This window comes from Anomalospiza imberbis, chromosome 1, assembly GCF_031753505.1.
Source record: "Anomalospiza imberbis isolate Cuckoo-Finch-1a 21T00152 chromosome 1, ASM3175350v1, whole genome shotgun sequence".
NCBI lineage: Eukaryota > Metazoa > Chordata > Aves > Passeriformes > Viduidae > Anomalospiza > Anomalospiza imberbis.
In genome coordinates, this window is record NC_089681.1 from 37434151 (window position 1) to 37451594 (window position 17444).

General features: G+C 38.1%; 1 protein-coding gene across 1 annotated transcript in view; it reads left to right on the forward strand.

Annotated features, from left to right (window-relative positions):
• Positions 1–15369, forward strand: part of CA8 (carbonic anhydrase 8) — a 48569-nt gene extending 33200 nt beyond the window's left edge. Inside the window, exons 8-9 of the mRNA XM_068188104.1 lie at positions 3249–3418; positions 14709–15369. Of these exons, the coding sequence (XP_068044205.1) occupies positions 3249–3383 (135 nt within the window). The 3' untranslated portion in view covers positions 3384–3418; positions 14709–15369. The remainder of the gene's footprint in view (positions 1–3248; positions 3419–14708) is intronic.
• The last annotated feature ends 2075 nt before the right edge of the window (positions 15370–17444 follow it).

Consider the following 17444-nt stretch of genomic DNA (forward strand, 5'->3'; position numbering starts at 1 on the left):
AGATGTCATAGAGATATGTAAAATTTTCAAACAGAAGGATAATACTTTTATAGCTCATCGAAGAAATGTTTATAGAAAACATGCAAATTCTTAGTATTGTGTGCTCTATTCTTCAGCAAATGTGTGAGTGAAACAGAGGAGCACTCAGGATCTGAATACAATGAGTGGTCAAATAAATTCTACATAACATGAACATGAATGGTTTTACTCAGTAGGAATGCCATTGTTCACATTGTGGATTTGCCTTCTACACTGGTTAGAACTTAATCCCAAATTTGAGTGTGAACAGGCTTAGGTCATCCTTAATGTTTTCTGTGCAGGAGAAGAACTTTTTAAAGTAGCTATTCCTGGTAAAAGTATGTGACTATCCAAGGGTGCTTAGCTGTATGCCTCTAAAACATCTGTTTCATTGTCAGTCCTGCAGGGTGTACTTCACAGCCTTGAATTTGAGGGGTTAGGAGGAGATGGTGAGCAGTGAAATAGGATCATCAGGGCACACATATGTTTTGGTTTGAAAAGACAGGTGTCTGCTAAGGAAGACAGGAGCCTTCCTTGAAATGGAAAATGGAAACTCCCTCCCTCCAACTTGTTACAATTTTGAAATTAAGGGGCTCTCAGGCAAAGATATGGAAATAGGAATAACAGTTCTTTACTGGGAAAATTAAAAAAATTACAATAGTACAAAAAAAGAAAATAAACTACTGACAGAGTCAGAATACAACCTGACACCCTGTTGGTCAGGGTGTTGGTAGCAGTCCGATTGAATGGTGGCTGCAGTCCTCCTGGAGTGGCAGGTGTGATTCTGTTGGAGCAGTGATCCTGTAGAAGGGTGTAAGTTTCCTCTGAAGGTCCAGAAGTGGTGTAGATGGGCCTAGTCTTCCTCTGGGAATCCAGTGGAGAAGATAACTGCTCCTCTGGGAATCCAGCGGGAAAAGGCTGACTGTGATGTTCCAAACATCTGGTTATATCCAGGTAGGAATGCTTGGCTCCTCCCCCTGGGTGGAGCAGCTCACAATGGGATGATGTAATTTTATCAGTCATACAGCAACACTCAATGGCCCATTAACAGAAACTGTCTCCCCAGAGGGAGGATTGGTTGTGAAAGAGATAAAGAAAAATTGCCCAATTAACAGAAAATAACTGCCCCACCTCTAACAGATGGGAATATAATACACATCCAGCTACACCTTTCTACCTGAGACTATATTTCCTTGCCACATGGAAATTTAATAGGGGAAAGTAGTGTTGGCACAGCTAGTGTCCTTTTCTGACAGAAGTACTTCTCATGAGTAGAGCAAACCACCATGTTGTAGGGGGTCTCTGACACGGCAATGTGAACCATGGAAGGAGCAACTAAACAAGGAGGTTGTCAATCTCAGAAGAAATTCCCCCTTGGAGCAGAGCTACAATTCTTGATTTCCGTAAAGACTAAAAAGCAGGCACAGAGATCAGGTCAGTTCTACTCTCCTGACTGAAGAAACTGGAAGCTGCTTTGTGAGGAGTTACCTCCTGGAGAAAGATTTTATTGTGGGAACTGGGACGGAGCATTTGTAGTTACAGTAGGAGACAGCTCACAAATGCCAGCTTTGCAGAGAGCCTGCTCTTCCCTCTCCTTCATCTGTCTTTGTTTGAAGTACCTCATTCTCACAAGATCAAACAAAAGCCACATTTTTGTAAAGTGCTCCTTCCTAAACTGCAATTATCTCAGACTTTCCAGAGTTGATTCACATGGTGAAAAAGTATACTTTTACAAAACTCCTTCAGTCATTTACCAGCCCTTGAGTTCTGAAGACTTTTTCAATTCCAAGCTGATAGTGGGTTTGTTTTCTGTTTGCTTTAAGTAAACAACAACAACAATCTTCCATAACAGGATTCTGCCTCTAAAAGCACCTTTAAGGAGCTTTTTTCATTTTTGCAGTCTAAGCTGTTGCCTTATATCTCAGCTGCCACAAGCTTAGTGTTGATTTCCAAGCATACTGTTTTTTTGAGGAAAATTAAGAAGAGAAGAGCTAGCCTCTAAATCAAGTAAATAGGTCTGTATCAGTACTGCTGTAGAGTGGAAAACAACGAGGGCAGTTGTGTTCCAGGTTGCAGTAAGAAAGTATTCTCTGTAGGCAGGATAAGAATAAAAATGCCATTACCTGCTGTTTAGTACCTAATTTAATTTAATTTGGGAATCATGCTTACATTCTCCCTGTAATATTTCCTAGGGTGTTTTTCATGGAGAAATTAACTCTATAATGTCTTAGATATTAAAATGATTGTATACTTCAGGTTCCATTTTACTTTCTGTGTATCTTCAGTTTCAAGTTAGTGATGAACTGCATAGTGAAGTGTCACAGGATCAGTCCAAGTACAGAGGCTGAGGCTAGGGGAGTCAGCCCTCAAGTACATTTGCTGTATCCAGCTAAAACAGCTTGTGAATATGTCAAAGAAAAAGCATTTTTTCTAGTATTTGCAACTATTTAAAATACCACACTCTTAAAACCAGCACTGGTGAACAGTAAGGTACAGGTTTTTATAATGCAGCACTTGATGCTCTAACACCAGGGATGCAGATGGAAGCTGCTCATATTCTTCTATACACCAGATTAGATTTAGAAAAATCTAGAAAGAGTCTATAAGCAAGAAACATATTTGTTTTGGCTTAATTGAAATATTTCATATTTATTTTTTACTGTATTTGACTTTCTGACTATCTACATCTACAGATCTTTTGAAGCAGTATTTTGTTTTCATCACAAAAACTGTATTTTTCCATATAAAATGTCAGCAGACATCCTCAAAACCTAAGAATCTGTTTAGTGTTCTGGTTTGAAGATAACAACAGTTTCAGGCAGTAAATAAATCACTAGGAGAATTTCAAAGCAATTTATAATCAAGCAAGTTATTCCTAAAATGCACTTCTTTGAAGAAGACCAGAATTACTGCTCTAAATACACAACAGTAAGGCTGATTCATAGGATGTAATCTGCAGTGGCCAAGATGGTTATAGATCTTAAAAGAAGTTGTGAAAAGACAAAGGATAAGTTTTGCTAAACCATGTGCCTAAGAGTTCTTGGTTTTTCTCTGTATCTCAAATATTTTGACAGTGCTGATAACTATTTTAAAATGTTATTAATGTATATTGACCTTACTATATGGCACCTGAACACTGCAATTTTCAAAGCTGCAGAATTGGCTGGATAGGGCTGGTTTTGGTGAAGAATGTGTCTCAGCTTCTTAATTTCTGTTTTTCTGTCCTTCAGATAGAGGAATTTCGAAGACTGAGGACTCATGTTAAAGGTGCTGAACTTTTAGAGGGCTCTGATGGAATCCTAGGAGATAACTTCAGACCAACTCAGCCACTTAGTGATAGAGTCATCAGGGCTGCATTTCAGTAGCAGAGGAGGAAGAGCAATGATGAATCTTCAGTCAGGTAATCAAAAACTTAGCGGAAAAATCAAAATTTTGAAGTAACTTAGCTAAAGTAGAAAATGCACTTAATTTTAGCTAATGTTATGATACATTGTCACAATTGTAAATGTTGATACTGTAATTTCTATTTCATTCTGTGTATAAGTTTGGCTATGTCATGATTTAACTCCAGTTGGCAACCAAGCCCCACAAGCTGCTCAGTCCACTTCCATGTGGTGGGATGGGGGAGAGAATCAGAAGGGTAAAAGTGAGAGAATTTGGGTTGAGGAAAAGACAGTTTAATAGGTAAAGCAAAAGCCATGCATGCAAGCAAAGCAATAGAAAACAAGAAAGTCATTCACCACCATCTAGGCAGTGAATCACAATGCCCACTTACATCACAATTACTTCTTGTAGCTTTAAATTTCTCCTGCTGCAGCAAAGAAGAGCACAGTATGCTTTGGTTATGTGGTGTAGTTCCCCAGTTACTGAGTTTTACTGGTTGATTTCTTTCCATGTTTCTGGAAGACCAACCATTGGTGGATCTTTTCACCCTGTTAAAAAAACAGGGTAGTAGTTCTGGAAGGAAGTCTTTAATTCTAAAATGAAGCTTTTTTTTTTTTTTTTTCCACAATGCTGTTCATTCCCAACAAGTCTGAATTTTGGGCAACCCCAGTGAAGGTACAAAAGGAAACAAATTAAATTCTGTCATGGCTAATTTTTCATATTTCATTCATCAAATGAGTTGCTACTTCTTTTACACTTTCATTGACACACAGAGCAAGAGAAATAAATGTGTGAACCTGCATTAACCCTGATGCAGTTATTAAAACTTCTTGTGTCATGTTCCCCCAGCTTCTATCTATTTCATATATAAAATAAATCCCCTCAGTGCTCAACAGTTACTCCTAATCCTTGTTATACTTAGTTAATGGATGTTTTGCTCTAATGAATAACCTGGCAATGAGATTCAAAGAGAGTTAAAGTCCAGGGAAGTGGTTAAGTCACCATTCCTGAAGGCATTTAAGATATTAGATGAGATTTTAGGCATATGGTTTAGTGGTGGACCACCTGGCAATGCTGGGTTAATAGTTGGACATGATGATCTTAAAGGTCTTTTGTAACTTAAACAATTCTATTATTCTAAGATGAATTGTTGCCTTGAAAGTAATGAGTCAAGGCACCAGCTTTATGGTTGATTTTGAAATGAAGTGATGCTGCTTTAACGCAAAAAATAGGAGAGCAAATCTGGGAAATATTCAAGAAAAGAATCTGTTTGATTGCTTTTTAAAAAAGCACCACTGCTTTTTGACATGGTAAAACTTTTCCTCTAGTTTCCCACAAAAAACTTTATTTAAATAATAGAAACATTGGGTGTTCCCCATTACCCTATTTACTGTTGAAACACATAATATAAAAGCCTCAGATTTTCTATCTTCTCATTTCTCCAAAGCTACAAAATAACAGATTAATCTAGGGTTTCATCTGGAAAGCATGCTGCTTAAAGAGTTTTGATAAACTGTTTTAGGTAAGGATATTTATTTGTACTTTAAATTTTTGCCCTCTCTAATTCATGTCAGGCTCTGTTGTGGAGTTAAGCTGATTCACAACCTGCTCTGGATCCAGTCCCCAGTTTCATGTGAAGTACCAAATGATCAGGCAGAAGATAGCCCATAAAAAAGATTGATAATTCAGTGCTTCCAAAAAATAGAACCATTAAAACAAAGTGAGAAGATTATCCTCTCTCCTGCATATGATAGAAATTATTAAATTGGCTAGGACAATGACCAACAGTTTCATGGTTTTTCCATATAGCATAAGCCTTCAATACAGTGTATGCATCTAAACAGTTTTGAAGTAAGGGTTTATTTTTATTTTATAACCCTATTTAATATCTGCATCCCAGAAGTTGAACAAAAAACCCAAAACACTGATCCTTTTTTTTTTAATATTATTTTCTCATTCTCATACTTAATTTTGGGCATATCCCTAAGACCAATTCTCAATTACATGGTTCTCATGGTAACCAAATGTTGTCACTTTAATCTTGAAATGGATGCTTTAAATTCATCTCAGCTTCTGCATAAAAATTACTTGCGAAAATCGTAGCAATATTAAAGTACAGTTTTTCTCAGAGAGTGAATAATGCCCTCAGGCCAGTGCAGGTAATTCAAGTCTGTAACAGTGAAATTACTTGACACACTGAGTTTGAATTTTAAGCATGAAAGAGTTTCCTTTACAATGATGGAATTGAAATGTAAAAATTTCCCTTTTGCTTTCATGTTTGAAATTTTATTACATTTGTCAATACTTATAAAGATTTTTTCTATGTAATAAGATTTATCTCGGCTTTGCTTCACAAAATAGTTTGCAGTTTTAATTGTCAAATGATGGAATTTTTAATGCAAAGTAATAGTCCTTACTGCAGGGCCATACTAATTATGGACACTCAAGCACTGAGGAAGAACTGAGACTCCTGGCACAGTGTAGCTCACAGAAGAAATAACACTTGTTTCTCTACACCTGATTGAATTATTTATCAGAAATTCATTTGGTCAGGTCTTTTCAGTTTTGTATGCATCAGTCCAAGTAGCACTGAACTAATCAAGGTTTCATTATATATCTTTGCAATTGAGTTTAGGGAGCTGAAAAAAATGAAATGTAAAAAGAAATCACATGGCTTTGTTCACATTTATTCTGTGCAAAGGGGTAAAAAGGGAAGGAAATATCCTACTTACTTTGTAGTGATTTCCTCACACCTCTCCAGAAGGAAGGTGTTGAGGAACAGTAGCTCCTCACACAGACCTCAGAAACCCTCAGAAAGATTCCTTCCTTCACAGAAATGAGGGCAGTCCCTTAAGCTGGGACTGCTGGCATCAGCTGAATATTGCTATGAAAACTCAGTAGTAGATGGGGAAGTAATAGTTTTCAGGGCAGCGTCTTCCTAGTGATCCAAGAGGAGCGTTTCTTCTTTTCAAAGAGGAGATTACCTTTTATTTTGAAGCTCTGGTATGTCTTTAATATTACAGTTACAAACACACTGCTTGACTTCTTTTCTTACACTATGCTCCTCTGCCAAGGCTGCTGGAACTCCCATCAATAAAGTTTCCAATTTTTTTTTTTTTTTTTTATTCCAAGCAAGTGTGGCACAGCCACTTGAAGAACATTGAAGAATGTTAGTTTGCCATGACCTTGTTGCTCTGCTGGGGAAAGAAGGAGACAAATGTTTCCCTAAGTGTATCCACAGGAGTAGCAAGAGGTTGTTTGAAAGGCCTAATTAATTTCGACTGAATCAGAATGCAGGCTCTATGCACACCATGCTCCCAAAGCTTCAGAACATCTGCTCCTCAGCCTTGATTTAAACCTTGACAAACTAGAACCCTTTGTGGCTTATGATGAAATGGCATATGTTGATCTTTGATGTAATTTGTTCTAATTTGTTGAGTAAGAAGCAGAGTTGACACAGACATAGAATATCATGGTGTGTAATACCAGGGAAAGAACTAATTTTTTTTTAATGTTCCTCCATCATAGAAAAGCCCAGATCTCAAAATATTCCTCTCCAGTTCTAAGACAAAGTTTGGCCAGGCTCTAAAGGGGGCCTTCAGGATGGCAAAATAGAACTTTGTAGCTTCTCTGCTTTCTTTAACCTGGTAGGTTTTAGAATAAGTTTGCTGGTATCTAATTGGCCTTTCCTGGCTCTGCTTCTTTTCTGCTGAAAATGTATCTCTCTCAGCTATAGCTTGGGGTTAACGGGATTTGGATTCTGTTTTGGTAGGGTTTTTGACATCCATCCAAATTACATCCCATCAAATGACCTTTTCATCCTTCTTCTCCTGCAGTTGCTGAAGTTTTCAAATACATTTCTTTTGAAAAGGCCATTAAAAAATTTCTAACGTCTTTAAATCATATCCAATAGTGAAAGAACCAGTCAGGTGTTAAGGAGGTTGGAGGAAAAGCTCAGTACAGATTTGCTTTCAGACATGGAAGGTTAAAAAATTGAGTTCAGATTTAGAGAGTGAAGAACAATAGAATAACAGAGTAGTTGTAATTGAAAGGTGCCTCTGGAGATCTCTTAGTTTGATCCTCTGCTCAAAGCAATGTTAACTACAGTTCGTTACTCAGAGCCATGTCCAGCTGGGTTTTGATTATCATAAGGATGAAGACTCCTTAACCTCCCTAAGCAAATTGTACCTGTGCACTCCTGCAGGGAAAAAGGTTTTCCTTAATTTTAAATGAAATTTTCTGTATTTCAGTTTGTACCCATTGACTCTTCTCCTTTCACTGGATGCAGCTGAAGATGCAGTCTGGTGTGATCTTCTCTACTTGTTCTCATAAAGTATTTATACACATTGATAAAATCCCTGTTGAAACATCTTTTCTGGAGGCTGGGCAGTTTCAGCTCTCTCAGCCATCCTTTAATGACAGGTGCTCCAATCCTTTACCATGCTTGTAGCCTGTTGCTGCTCTTCATTATATCTAAGGAACCCAGGAACCAGGTCTGAACCCAGTGTTCCAGATGTTCTATCTGTGCTGAGTAGAAGCATTTCCCTCCACCAGCTGGCAATGCTTTTCCTGGTGCAGCCTAGAAAGCTGCAGGACTTCATTGCTGCCTTGGGTTCATTACTGACTTAGCTTGAATTTGATGTTTGCCAGGATTCCCAAGTCCTTTTCTGAAGGAAAAGAGAAGTGATAACATTGTGACTTCCTCAGTGTTAATGCTAGTTTTGTTTTTACTTCCTGCCTGACTCAGAGCCCTTGCTATGGGCATTGAGCTGTGTCTTGATAATTTCAGATGGTCTTGGAAAAAGATTTATAGTTACTATCTTTATGCAGCAAAGCCTAACAGTGAGGAAAACAAATGCTACCGCTCTTAGAAATCAAACAACAAAAATCTTAAATCTTCCATTTCATTAAAGGGTATTTATTTGACACTTGTATGCTTGACACACTATTTCTCAATAGGTGAATTGTGACTATTCCAGAAGGCTTGCTGGAATTTTGGGACTTGCCACCTTTTCTAATGGATAAGTACTTTTCCAGTACTGCATTCTTCACTGAAGACAGCATTGTTTTTGGTTTCCAATGGATTTATCACCCTCTCTTTAATTTGTGTTGCTTTACATGTAGCTGATTTGATAGACATGCCTTTCCCCTCATTTACGTCAGTGGAACACCTTTATCTGTGAATGAGCAAGACTTCTGATTTCAAACACTTGAATATCAACTGGAATTTGTAATGATAGTGAACTCAGAATTGCATGCCAGCGTGTCTTCATCCCTTTATACACCAGGGTGTATGCACATGATTCCATGCATAGAGTAGGTAAATGGCATTGCCCCTGTTTACTAAGAAGAGGTCATATAGATGCCTGTTATAGAGGTCATTGAAATCCACAAGACTCTTTTAATAGAAGACAGTAAGAGCTTGTTCTAAAAACCAATTTGCTTAAAGAATATTTTCTTTTTAAAGTGATAAACTTTAATTTCCTTTCCTCTGAGAATAATTAATAAAATAATTTGATCTCCAGTGTGTTGTCTCAAAACTCCCCATCTCAGACAAAATTTATTTTGTATTCATAATTATCCTCCAAGTGTGTTGACGTCTTATACCTATTCCATCTGTATACATTACTCAAGTTCTCCTGAACATTTTTTCATTTGTGACTGATTGAGAAATTCCTGAGAAAGCATCAAATTTTATATACACAAGTCCATATACATACTCATACATACACATACATCTGTGGTAGACTCAGACTGCAAGTAGCTGTAAGTTTATCCAATGTCCTGTAAATTATGGTAGCAGAAATTAATTCAGATTAAAAACATGCTTACTATAGTTACTATTTTCCTAGTTGTAAATTCAAGATTAGAGAAAACAATTAAATGACATCATTAAAATAGCAAGGTTTTGCTAGGCCTGAGGAACAGGAAGGTGTAATTTAGGGTGGGAGGAACAGAGACTGCATTTCTGATGCTACAGACACACTCTGCATAATACTGAGAGGTCTGAGTAGACAAGGAGAAGCTGGCACAACATTAGTTTCACAGCAATGAGAGAGGGCGATGTGGTGACTATCTGGTACATTTTGTGACTAGATAGTGCAAATTCCTAGCTTTTGAAGCTGCTGAACAGCTCTTGTGGCGACAAAACTAGGTTGCCCTTTCCCCAGGATATTAAATAGGGGATCTGGTGTTGCCAGTAGGAATGAACTAGTACTGAACAGGTGGTGGTGCACTCTCCTCTTTATGGAATTGTGAATTACATGATAATAGATTGTAGAATATGAAAGAACATTCAAATCCAGAGTGAGCCATGGAGCTGCACCTTGCCTTTGAGAAATGGGAAGGGTGATGCAATGCTATGGACTGTATTTCTGTGTTTAGACAGATCTCAATGAAATTTATATTTTAATGGACATTTACATTAACAATCCACATGTCTTTACTCTCAGTTTACTAGTAGCATTTACAATTTGTGAAGTTCACAAACAAGTTGCTCTGCAGAAATTCTAACACTTGGGGATTTTATCCTTTCCTGTTGTGTAGGTCCAGAGCTGGAATGAGCTGTCAGCAGCCATGCATCATTAGGCTACTACAACTGTTCTTATCATTTTCCTGTTTGAAAAACCTGAATCAGCCTGACACAAAGATTATCAACACTAGTTCTTTAGAAAGGCAAACACCAATTTCCTAGATTTGTTGAAATTTAAATATTTATACTTCTTCTAAGTGAGTGATTTTTTAATTGGTCATTGTCTCCATGAATTTAGAGTTTGTGCTTAAAAGGTGATTGGTTTAATTGTTAAGTTTCAGTCTTTTAAAGAAGCTGAAATTCATGTTATCACCAAAACTGACTCTTGTTCTTCTGTATTTAGCATCTAATGTCCAGTGCCCAGCCCTCTGCTGCTACTTCAGAGTTCTTGAGAATGTGCTTACAATTGAGTGCATCACTGTAGGACAGAGGGCCAAACACATTTGGCTTGTGAGCCACGCACCATAATCATAGGCCTATTAGAAACAAAACTTTTGGAACCTTCAGGCAACCAAAAGCTCCAGGAATGGCTGAAAAAGGGTGCCTTTGGAGTAGTGTTTCCCACTACTTCATTGTAATGGCAAGGGGGTAGGCTGTGCACTGAGATTGCAAGTGAACCCTGTAATATCAGTATAAATTATTTTCCCACTGCTGATGATTCAAATAAGTGACTGGAAAAACACTTTTGTTGCTTATGTGACATACCTCGGACATGGGGGCCAGAATGTAGGGACTTGGTAGCCCGAGGCAGCCAAGAGTCATAGACTTGTCCTTGCTGTGGTAGGTATTTATGTGTCCAGGCCAGAGCATCAGTATACCAGGTGATCAAGCCTTAAATGAGAAAGAAAACCATTTTGAGTTTTCAGAGTTAGTATCATATTGGAATTGTCCTTGATCAATTCTTTACTGAGCTCTTGTTAGAAATATATTAATTGTGGAGGAATGGAAAATGTTTAAAATCCCTTAGCATGTAAAGAAGCAAGGAGGAAAGATTATTGTGCTTCCTTTTCTAAGCTACAAATGTCACAAGGCAGTCTAGGAATCAGATCCCTGCTTATGCTTCAACTAAGATACTTCATGCTGACAAGTGCTCCTAAATTTTGTGACCTGTGAGTTTCTACCAGAATCATGCAGTCTTTCCGATTCATAATTAGCTGTTATCATCAATTTTTCATAAAAAGAGTTTTGAGAGTATAATTCCCAGCAGCTTACCATAATCATGTATGGTTTGTAGACTGCTGCTTGGGAACTGTTAATGTAGGAGCCCAGAGTGCCTATCATACAAAACACGCTCACAACATGTTTATTAGCAATCACCACACAAATTAGAGTCTGAACATGCACTGAAACTCTGCCATGGTATTTTCACTTATGGGGAAAATGCTGCAAATTAGTGGTGAGTCAAAATAGTGTGAGGCTTAAATCATCACTGATAAAGTTACACCCATTTTTTGAAAAAGAGAGTGCTGCATATAAATATAGTGTAATAGACTCTCAATTATCAAAGATAGTAGAAGGACACACAGGTACATATGTCTGCACAATACAGAGAAGAAAGCCTGCTATATGCTTTCCTCCTTCACCAATGTTATGCCAGTTAAGCACTGGAAGCGCACTCTGTTTTACCTAGATGAAATCACACAGATTTAAGCAGAACATTATTACTCCATTGAAACTGAAGATCCAGGTTGGTCTTTACTCTTATTGAAACTTTTTAATTTTGATTATTTCATATGGATAAAGACAATGCAATAAAAAATACGCAAACGCTTGCTAAGCAAACAGACATGTTTTGTAAATAAATAGCAAATGAAAACTTCCAAGTTATTTGGATTACTGAAAATGTTTTTGTAACTGGTACTTGCCACTCAAGAAACTGAATGTCAGCACTAACTGTTGTTAGCAATGTTTTATGGATAAGACCAGAGTTTATGACAGAGCAGTGCTACCCAACAAAACTTTCTTTAAAAACATTTATGCATCCTTGTAGCTCAAGACAAAGAATGGTGTATTTTAGTTAGCTAGATGTAGCTAAATGCCTACAGAACTTGATGTTGATTCAATAAATTGTAACCTTTTCATGGAAGGAATGCAAAGTGTTTCAAGAAAGATAAAGTTTAATAAGGTACTCTGTTCTCTTTTCTGAGACACTCTGAATCCACACCTGGTTATACTTTCAGGTGCTGTTTTTAGGAAGGTGTAGGATAAAGGTAATATTTTGTTAGTATTATACTGGTTTTGCCACCCATGTATTTTGCTTTTTTTTTTTAAACTCTTAAACTTTTTGATTTATCGTAGTGTTAAGGAGGAGAAGGAAAGATCCTTTTTAAAAGAAAAAGATTGGACATTGTGTGAGACAAGGATAAGGAATATGGTAAGACAAAAGTGGAAAAGCTCTCCAGAAAGGAGATTGACTACTTTTAAGCAGCAGAATAAAGGTTTTGATCTTGACCTAAAGGTGTTGCAGTGGGACATCTCCCTCCCTATCAGAGGGAAAGACATGTTATTGTGGCCATCCTATTTAATTTCTCCATAATCTCTTTATTTGCACTTTCTCAACACTTTTGGAAGACTTTGAAAAATAATCCTTTTCACTGAAGTTTTCTCATATCTTCTCTTCTAAATTTGTTCTCTCTATTGCTATAGGAACATTGGGACCTTTGGTTCTTAAAAAGATACGAGCTTTGCTCCTTATCTTTGCTCCTACTTCTGCTCCTTGTTTCTGAGATAAAATTTATAGTGTTCCATTTGTCCCAGTTTTGTACAAGAAAATTTTCTCTGTGAAGAATACAGGTGCATAAAACTTTGTGTATGAAAGAATTAGATATAAATCTTCTTGGAAAAATAATTACTTTTTACATTCTGAGGTTGATTTCTGAGCATTGATTAACCTTGCTAATAATTTTTTTCCAAACCATGGGTATTGTGAAGAACTCTCAGATTTTGCAGGTATTTACACTTTATGGCACTGATCCTGGAAGGTTTTCTTTGGGAATAATTATGTGATCTGTAGAGGACTTCACCAGAAAGTAGGAAAGTTATTGTTAAACAAGAATAAACAAGGGTAAACATGGATAACAACAGTACCAATATATACAATCAATCTTTTGTCAGACAATACATTAAGTATTTCTGTAAGAAACACAGCTCAAATCTTCAGACTGGCTAATAATTAGGCTCCTTTCAGAAAGTAATTCATTAATACAATAGGTACCAAATTTCACTGACTTTTGGACTAAAAGCATTAAGCTTGAACTAGCTAAAAATGTACAAAATGTGCATTCAATTAAAGAGTAATTAGATACTCAATCACCCTTACATCACACTAGGGATTATCCAAGAAAGAAGGGAGATGCTACTCACTGCAGTGTGTAAAACAATTTTTTAAATTAGTTTAAGCACTAAGTGAGATTGAAGAAGTGTCACTGTGTCACAGCATTAGTTTACCTAAATGGAACCTTAAAACCACAAAGGTTTTGGCTTCTTTTGAATTTTGTCACTTGGATTGTTCAGTTTTATTCACTGATCCAGTACCTCTGGCCACAAAAATGGAAACTTCATGTTCAGTTCAGGGAGGGAGTTGGTTGGTCCCTGTACCCTTGTATCAGTAGCCCGCTGAAAAACATGCCAAGAGTTTTTCCAGAGATGGAGAATAACTTATTATTATTACTTGGTTGTTGTTTTGTTTTTTTATGTTACACCTATATACCAAGCCTCAGGAAGAGCTGGGAATCCTCTGTGCTGTTACATGGAGTGTAAAACTCTTACACTGCTTACAGCCTGCCTTAGGAGAAAGGTAGAAAGCTCTTCAAGGGGACCATCAAATGGTGCTGCTGCCAGACAACATGGCTTTGGGGACGTATTGAGTGATAACCAGGGAGTATGTGGGAAATCACAACACAGATTGTCTTGTGGGTAGGAACTGACTTCTTAGCAGCACTGCTGGTTACGGACAACCTTTACACTCCCTTCCCCTGTCAGGACCAGACTCTGGAATACGTTGACTCTTCCTGCAAGCAGTTGTAGCCCCAGGTGACCATTTGCACACAAGCACTTTCAGATTGTTTGTGTGTACACACTGAGCTATTGTTAGCACTATAATAACCCCAGGGGAAGAAAAAGGAACTTATTATTACAACAGAATGAAGCAGTCAGACACTCTGATACTGCTTCTGAACTGGGAGCACTGGGGCAACCTGAGCACCTGGATCTTAAGGTTATGCCAAAGCACATGAATATGTGTTTACATGAAATCAAGTATTGATTAATGCTGCTAATGAATATTACTGCTGTTAGGAGAAATTGAGTGATTGCTTTCTATCCCTTGAGCCCACCTGACTCCGTTGAGAGCTGGTTCTCAGCATTTCACTTAGTAAGGCCCCTAAAACAGTAAATGGTAAAAAGTTCTCTGTGACCAGTATATTTTTCTTTCTAGTTTACTACCATGAGCACCAGGTTAGACTCAATTACCAGAATGATTCAGAAAGACAGTTTTAAAACTTTATTTCAAATCAATAATTTTACCACTGCATTTAACTTTGCATTTTTACTGCCATTTCCTCTATTGCTAGTAAATCTTGCAGCACTGGCTTTACCCTGAAAAAGAAGAATCAGTACCATTATGTCACTGAAGTATATATCCTGAAACTGCTCCCACCTGCTGTCATGAAATCCCAGCTTTTAGTTTCCCCTGTCTTCCTGGCTGGACATAAACAGTCTTTCAGACCCACTGCAGAGGAATTTCAGTAACATAATTGTTCCATTCTCTTTTCAGAGAGGGGGAAGACAATGCTCCCACAGTGCCCGCAGATGAGAAATGGAAACTTTTGAGACTGCAGCTTCAGTTGAACCACAAAGCCTGTATTGTTTGTCTTCATCTAATTCAGCCTTGATAGACAGCTGTGACAGTTGGTCTGTCCACATGGTCCAGTGAAATTCTGGGAATGGGCTGTACATTAAAAGAAGAAAACATATTAAATCTTCAGTTCACACTGTTAACTATTTTTAAATTGTCATTACTGTTGCTTTTGTAGCTACTTTGCCATAGCATTCAGTAGTCATCTGTGATCCAAATAGTACTGATTTTAAGCTTGGTATGAATGCTAATATGTGGAAATACCCATTATTATTTTGAATGTTAGATTTGCTTTTATTCCGATCATCTTTTCTGCTGTCAGTAACCATATTTCTGTAGAGAGGAGATGCATTCTACAAAGGTAATAAAAACATTGTTTGTTCACAAAGAGTATTATACAAATTCAGAATTAATTTTTTGGCAGAAAGGAGCACTTCTCTGGTAAATATATGCACTTGACATGGTTTATCTGAATAAAGCTGAATGACATTTGCATTTCTAGGAACCTTACTGAAAAGAAGGACAGTTTGGAACTGAGTAAAATTAACCAATATAACATTAAACAGAATTGTCTGGATTATTTTCTAATTGGTGAGCCATGGAACTTTGCAATATAATGTTCAATTGAGGCAGAAAATTTTCAGTCTTTGTTCTCCTGTGAATTATGACAGTTTTATTTGTTTTGTACATTGCTGTGGATGGTGGTCTGGGGACCAGCTCGCTGTACAGCATGGGGATTGCCACGCTGGGCTACACATGACTTATCTGACAGAGAAGATGGGATAAGGGTAGGCTGAACCAGCTAGTCAACCTCATAACTCCTAATTCCTGAGAAACACCAAGATCTGAAGGACAGAGTCACTAATGTGGGAGGCAATAACTTTGATCACCATAGCTATTAGTGAGGTCCCCTGTCCAAGCATGAGGAACATTGCAGAGATCTGTGTCAGTGGAAGAACCTCAGAGGCACAGATGGCAACTTCCAGTCTGGGGCACAATGAAGATGCAAACTGAGGGCTCACAACGGGGATGCCACTCCCTTGGAGCAGATCAGTCATCAGTCACAAACTCATCCCCAGGCAATGGTAAACGCAGAGTCACCTTGTCAAGGGTCAAGGGTTACCTTGTCAATGCAATCCACCTTGTCAAGGGTTATGGGGAGAGCTACTGCTGAATAACGAGTTACAAGGTCTCTGAGTAATTTATGTGTATATTAGGGGCAGCAGAAACAACAGGGCAAACCAACACAGTGCATGTGAGCTGAGTGAGTGGGACCAGATATTGCTGACCACTTGTGTTTGTAACTGGGTGTTCTGCAGAAACACGTGCTTCCTTTGGAGACAAGCCTTGGTAGCATGCATTACAATAAATGCACAGAAAATGTAAAACAAGCAGCCCACCATGAGGTCATTTGTTCCTTTGGGCTTAGCAGAGTAACGATCAGCATGCTGTTCCTTGGGCTTAGAGAAATTTATATTTCTTAGGGTTATCTCCATCTCCTGCCCACAATTAATGAAGTATAACCCCATTATCTATACAATGGGTTCAAGATTTCAGTGCTGGCCAAAACCACACTTTGCACCTGCAGTGTCTGCAATACGTGCGTGTAGCAGTTTCACTGGCTGCTGCCCCTCCAGCAGTTACTCCCGAAGCAGCTGCAGCCAGAGCCCCAACACCTGATTACTGGACACTGGCTTCCCACTGATCTACATTATACCACAGGGCAGGAGAAGTCTGTGCTGCAATGGCCTGGCTGGAATGTAGTTTTTGACAGGAGCCTTATCATTTGTCTTAGTTGTCAGGTTTGGTATTACATCTTGGGAAAATACAAATCTGTGAGGTGGAAGTCAGCTGTTTTCTGCCAGGTGAAGGTCTATTCTTGTCTCCTTGCACCCAGCAATGAATGAACCCTCCAAAAGTGGAGTGAACCATGTTGCTAACCTGACAGTTCTCAGGTTATATGCACAGCTCATTCAGATCTTCTTCCTTTGCATACAACATACTATTAACTACTGAGTGCTAACTGACAGGAACTGTAGTAGTAATATGGCAAATATTGACATTATGATGAAATCTGAACTAGATTTATTCTCTAAATAAACATGTTCCTTATCTTGGAGCTGGCTGATATTCTTGTGGCTGTGCAATACAGATACGTTGCAAAGCAAATGATGTAATGTCTCCACCAAAAAGTCCATTATTTCCCTTTCCTGTGCTCCCTTCCTGTGTTTGCTGTTCTTTCAAGCATTGCCTTGTGCAGCGAAAGTCTAGTCATATGACTACTACTACTAAGGAATTGAAGTTAGTAAATTTGTCTCAACACTTGTCAGACTTTTTTTTCCTACCTTGGGTTTGAAAGAAAAATAAAACCCACTGGTAAAAATACTTGGAGCAGGTTTGTGTCTTAAGAACTGGATCTAATTATAACAAAAAATTCATTCACAAAACACACCCATTACAGATTGGTCAACCCACATTTGTTGTGTGTTGGGAAAAGTTAAATTAGTCTTTCTGGTTTTGGTAGGAATCCACAGGGAGGAATTTTCAGGAAGGGCTCTCAGTGTATTGTTTCAGTTATACTGCATCCATCAGAGGTTTTATTGAGTGTGGAAAGGCTCTGCTGCTCTCCAATTGGAGTTCCACATGCCTACCTTT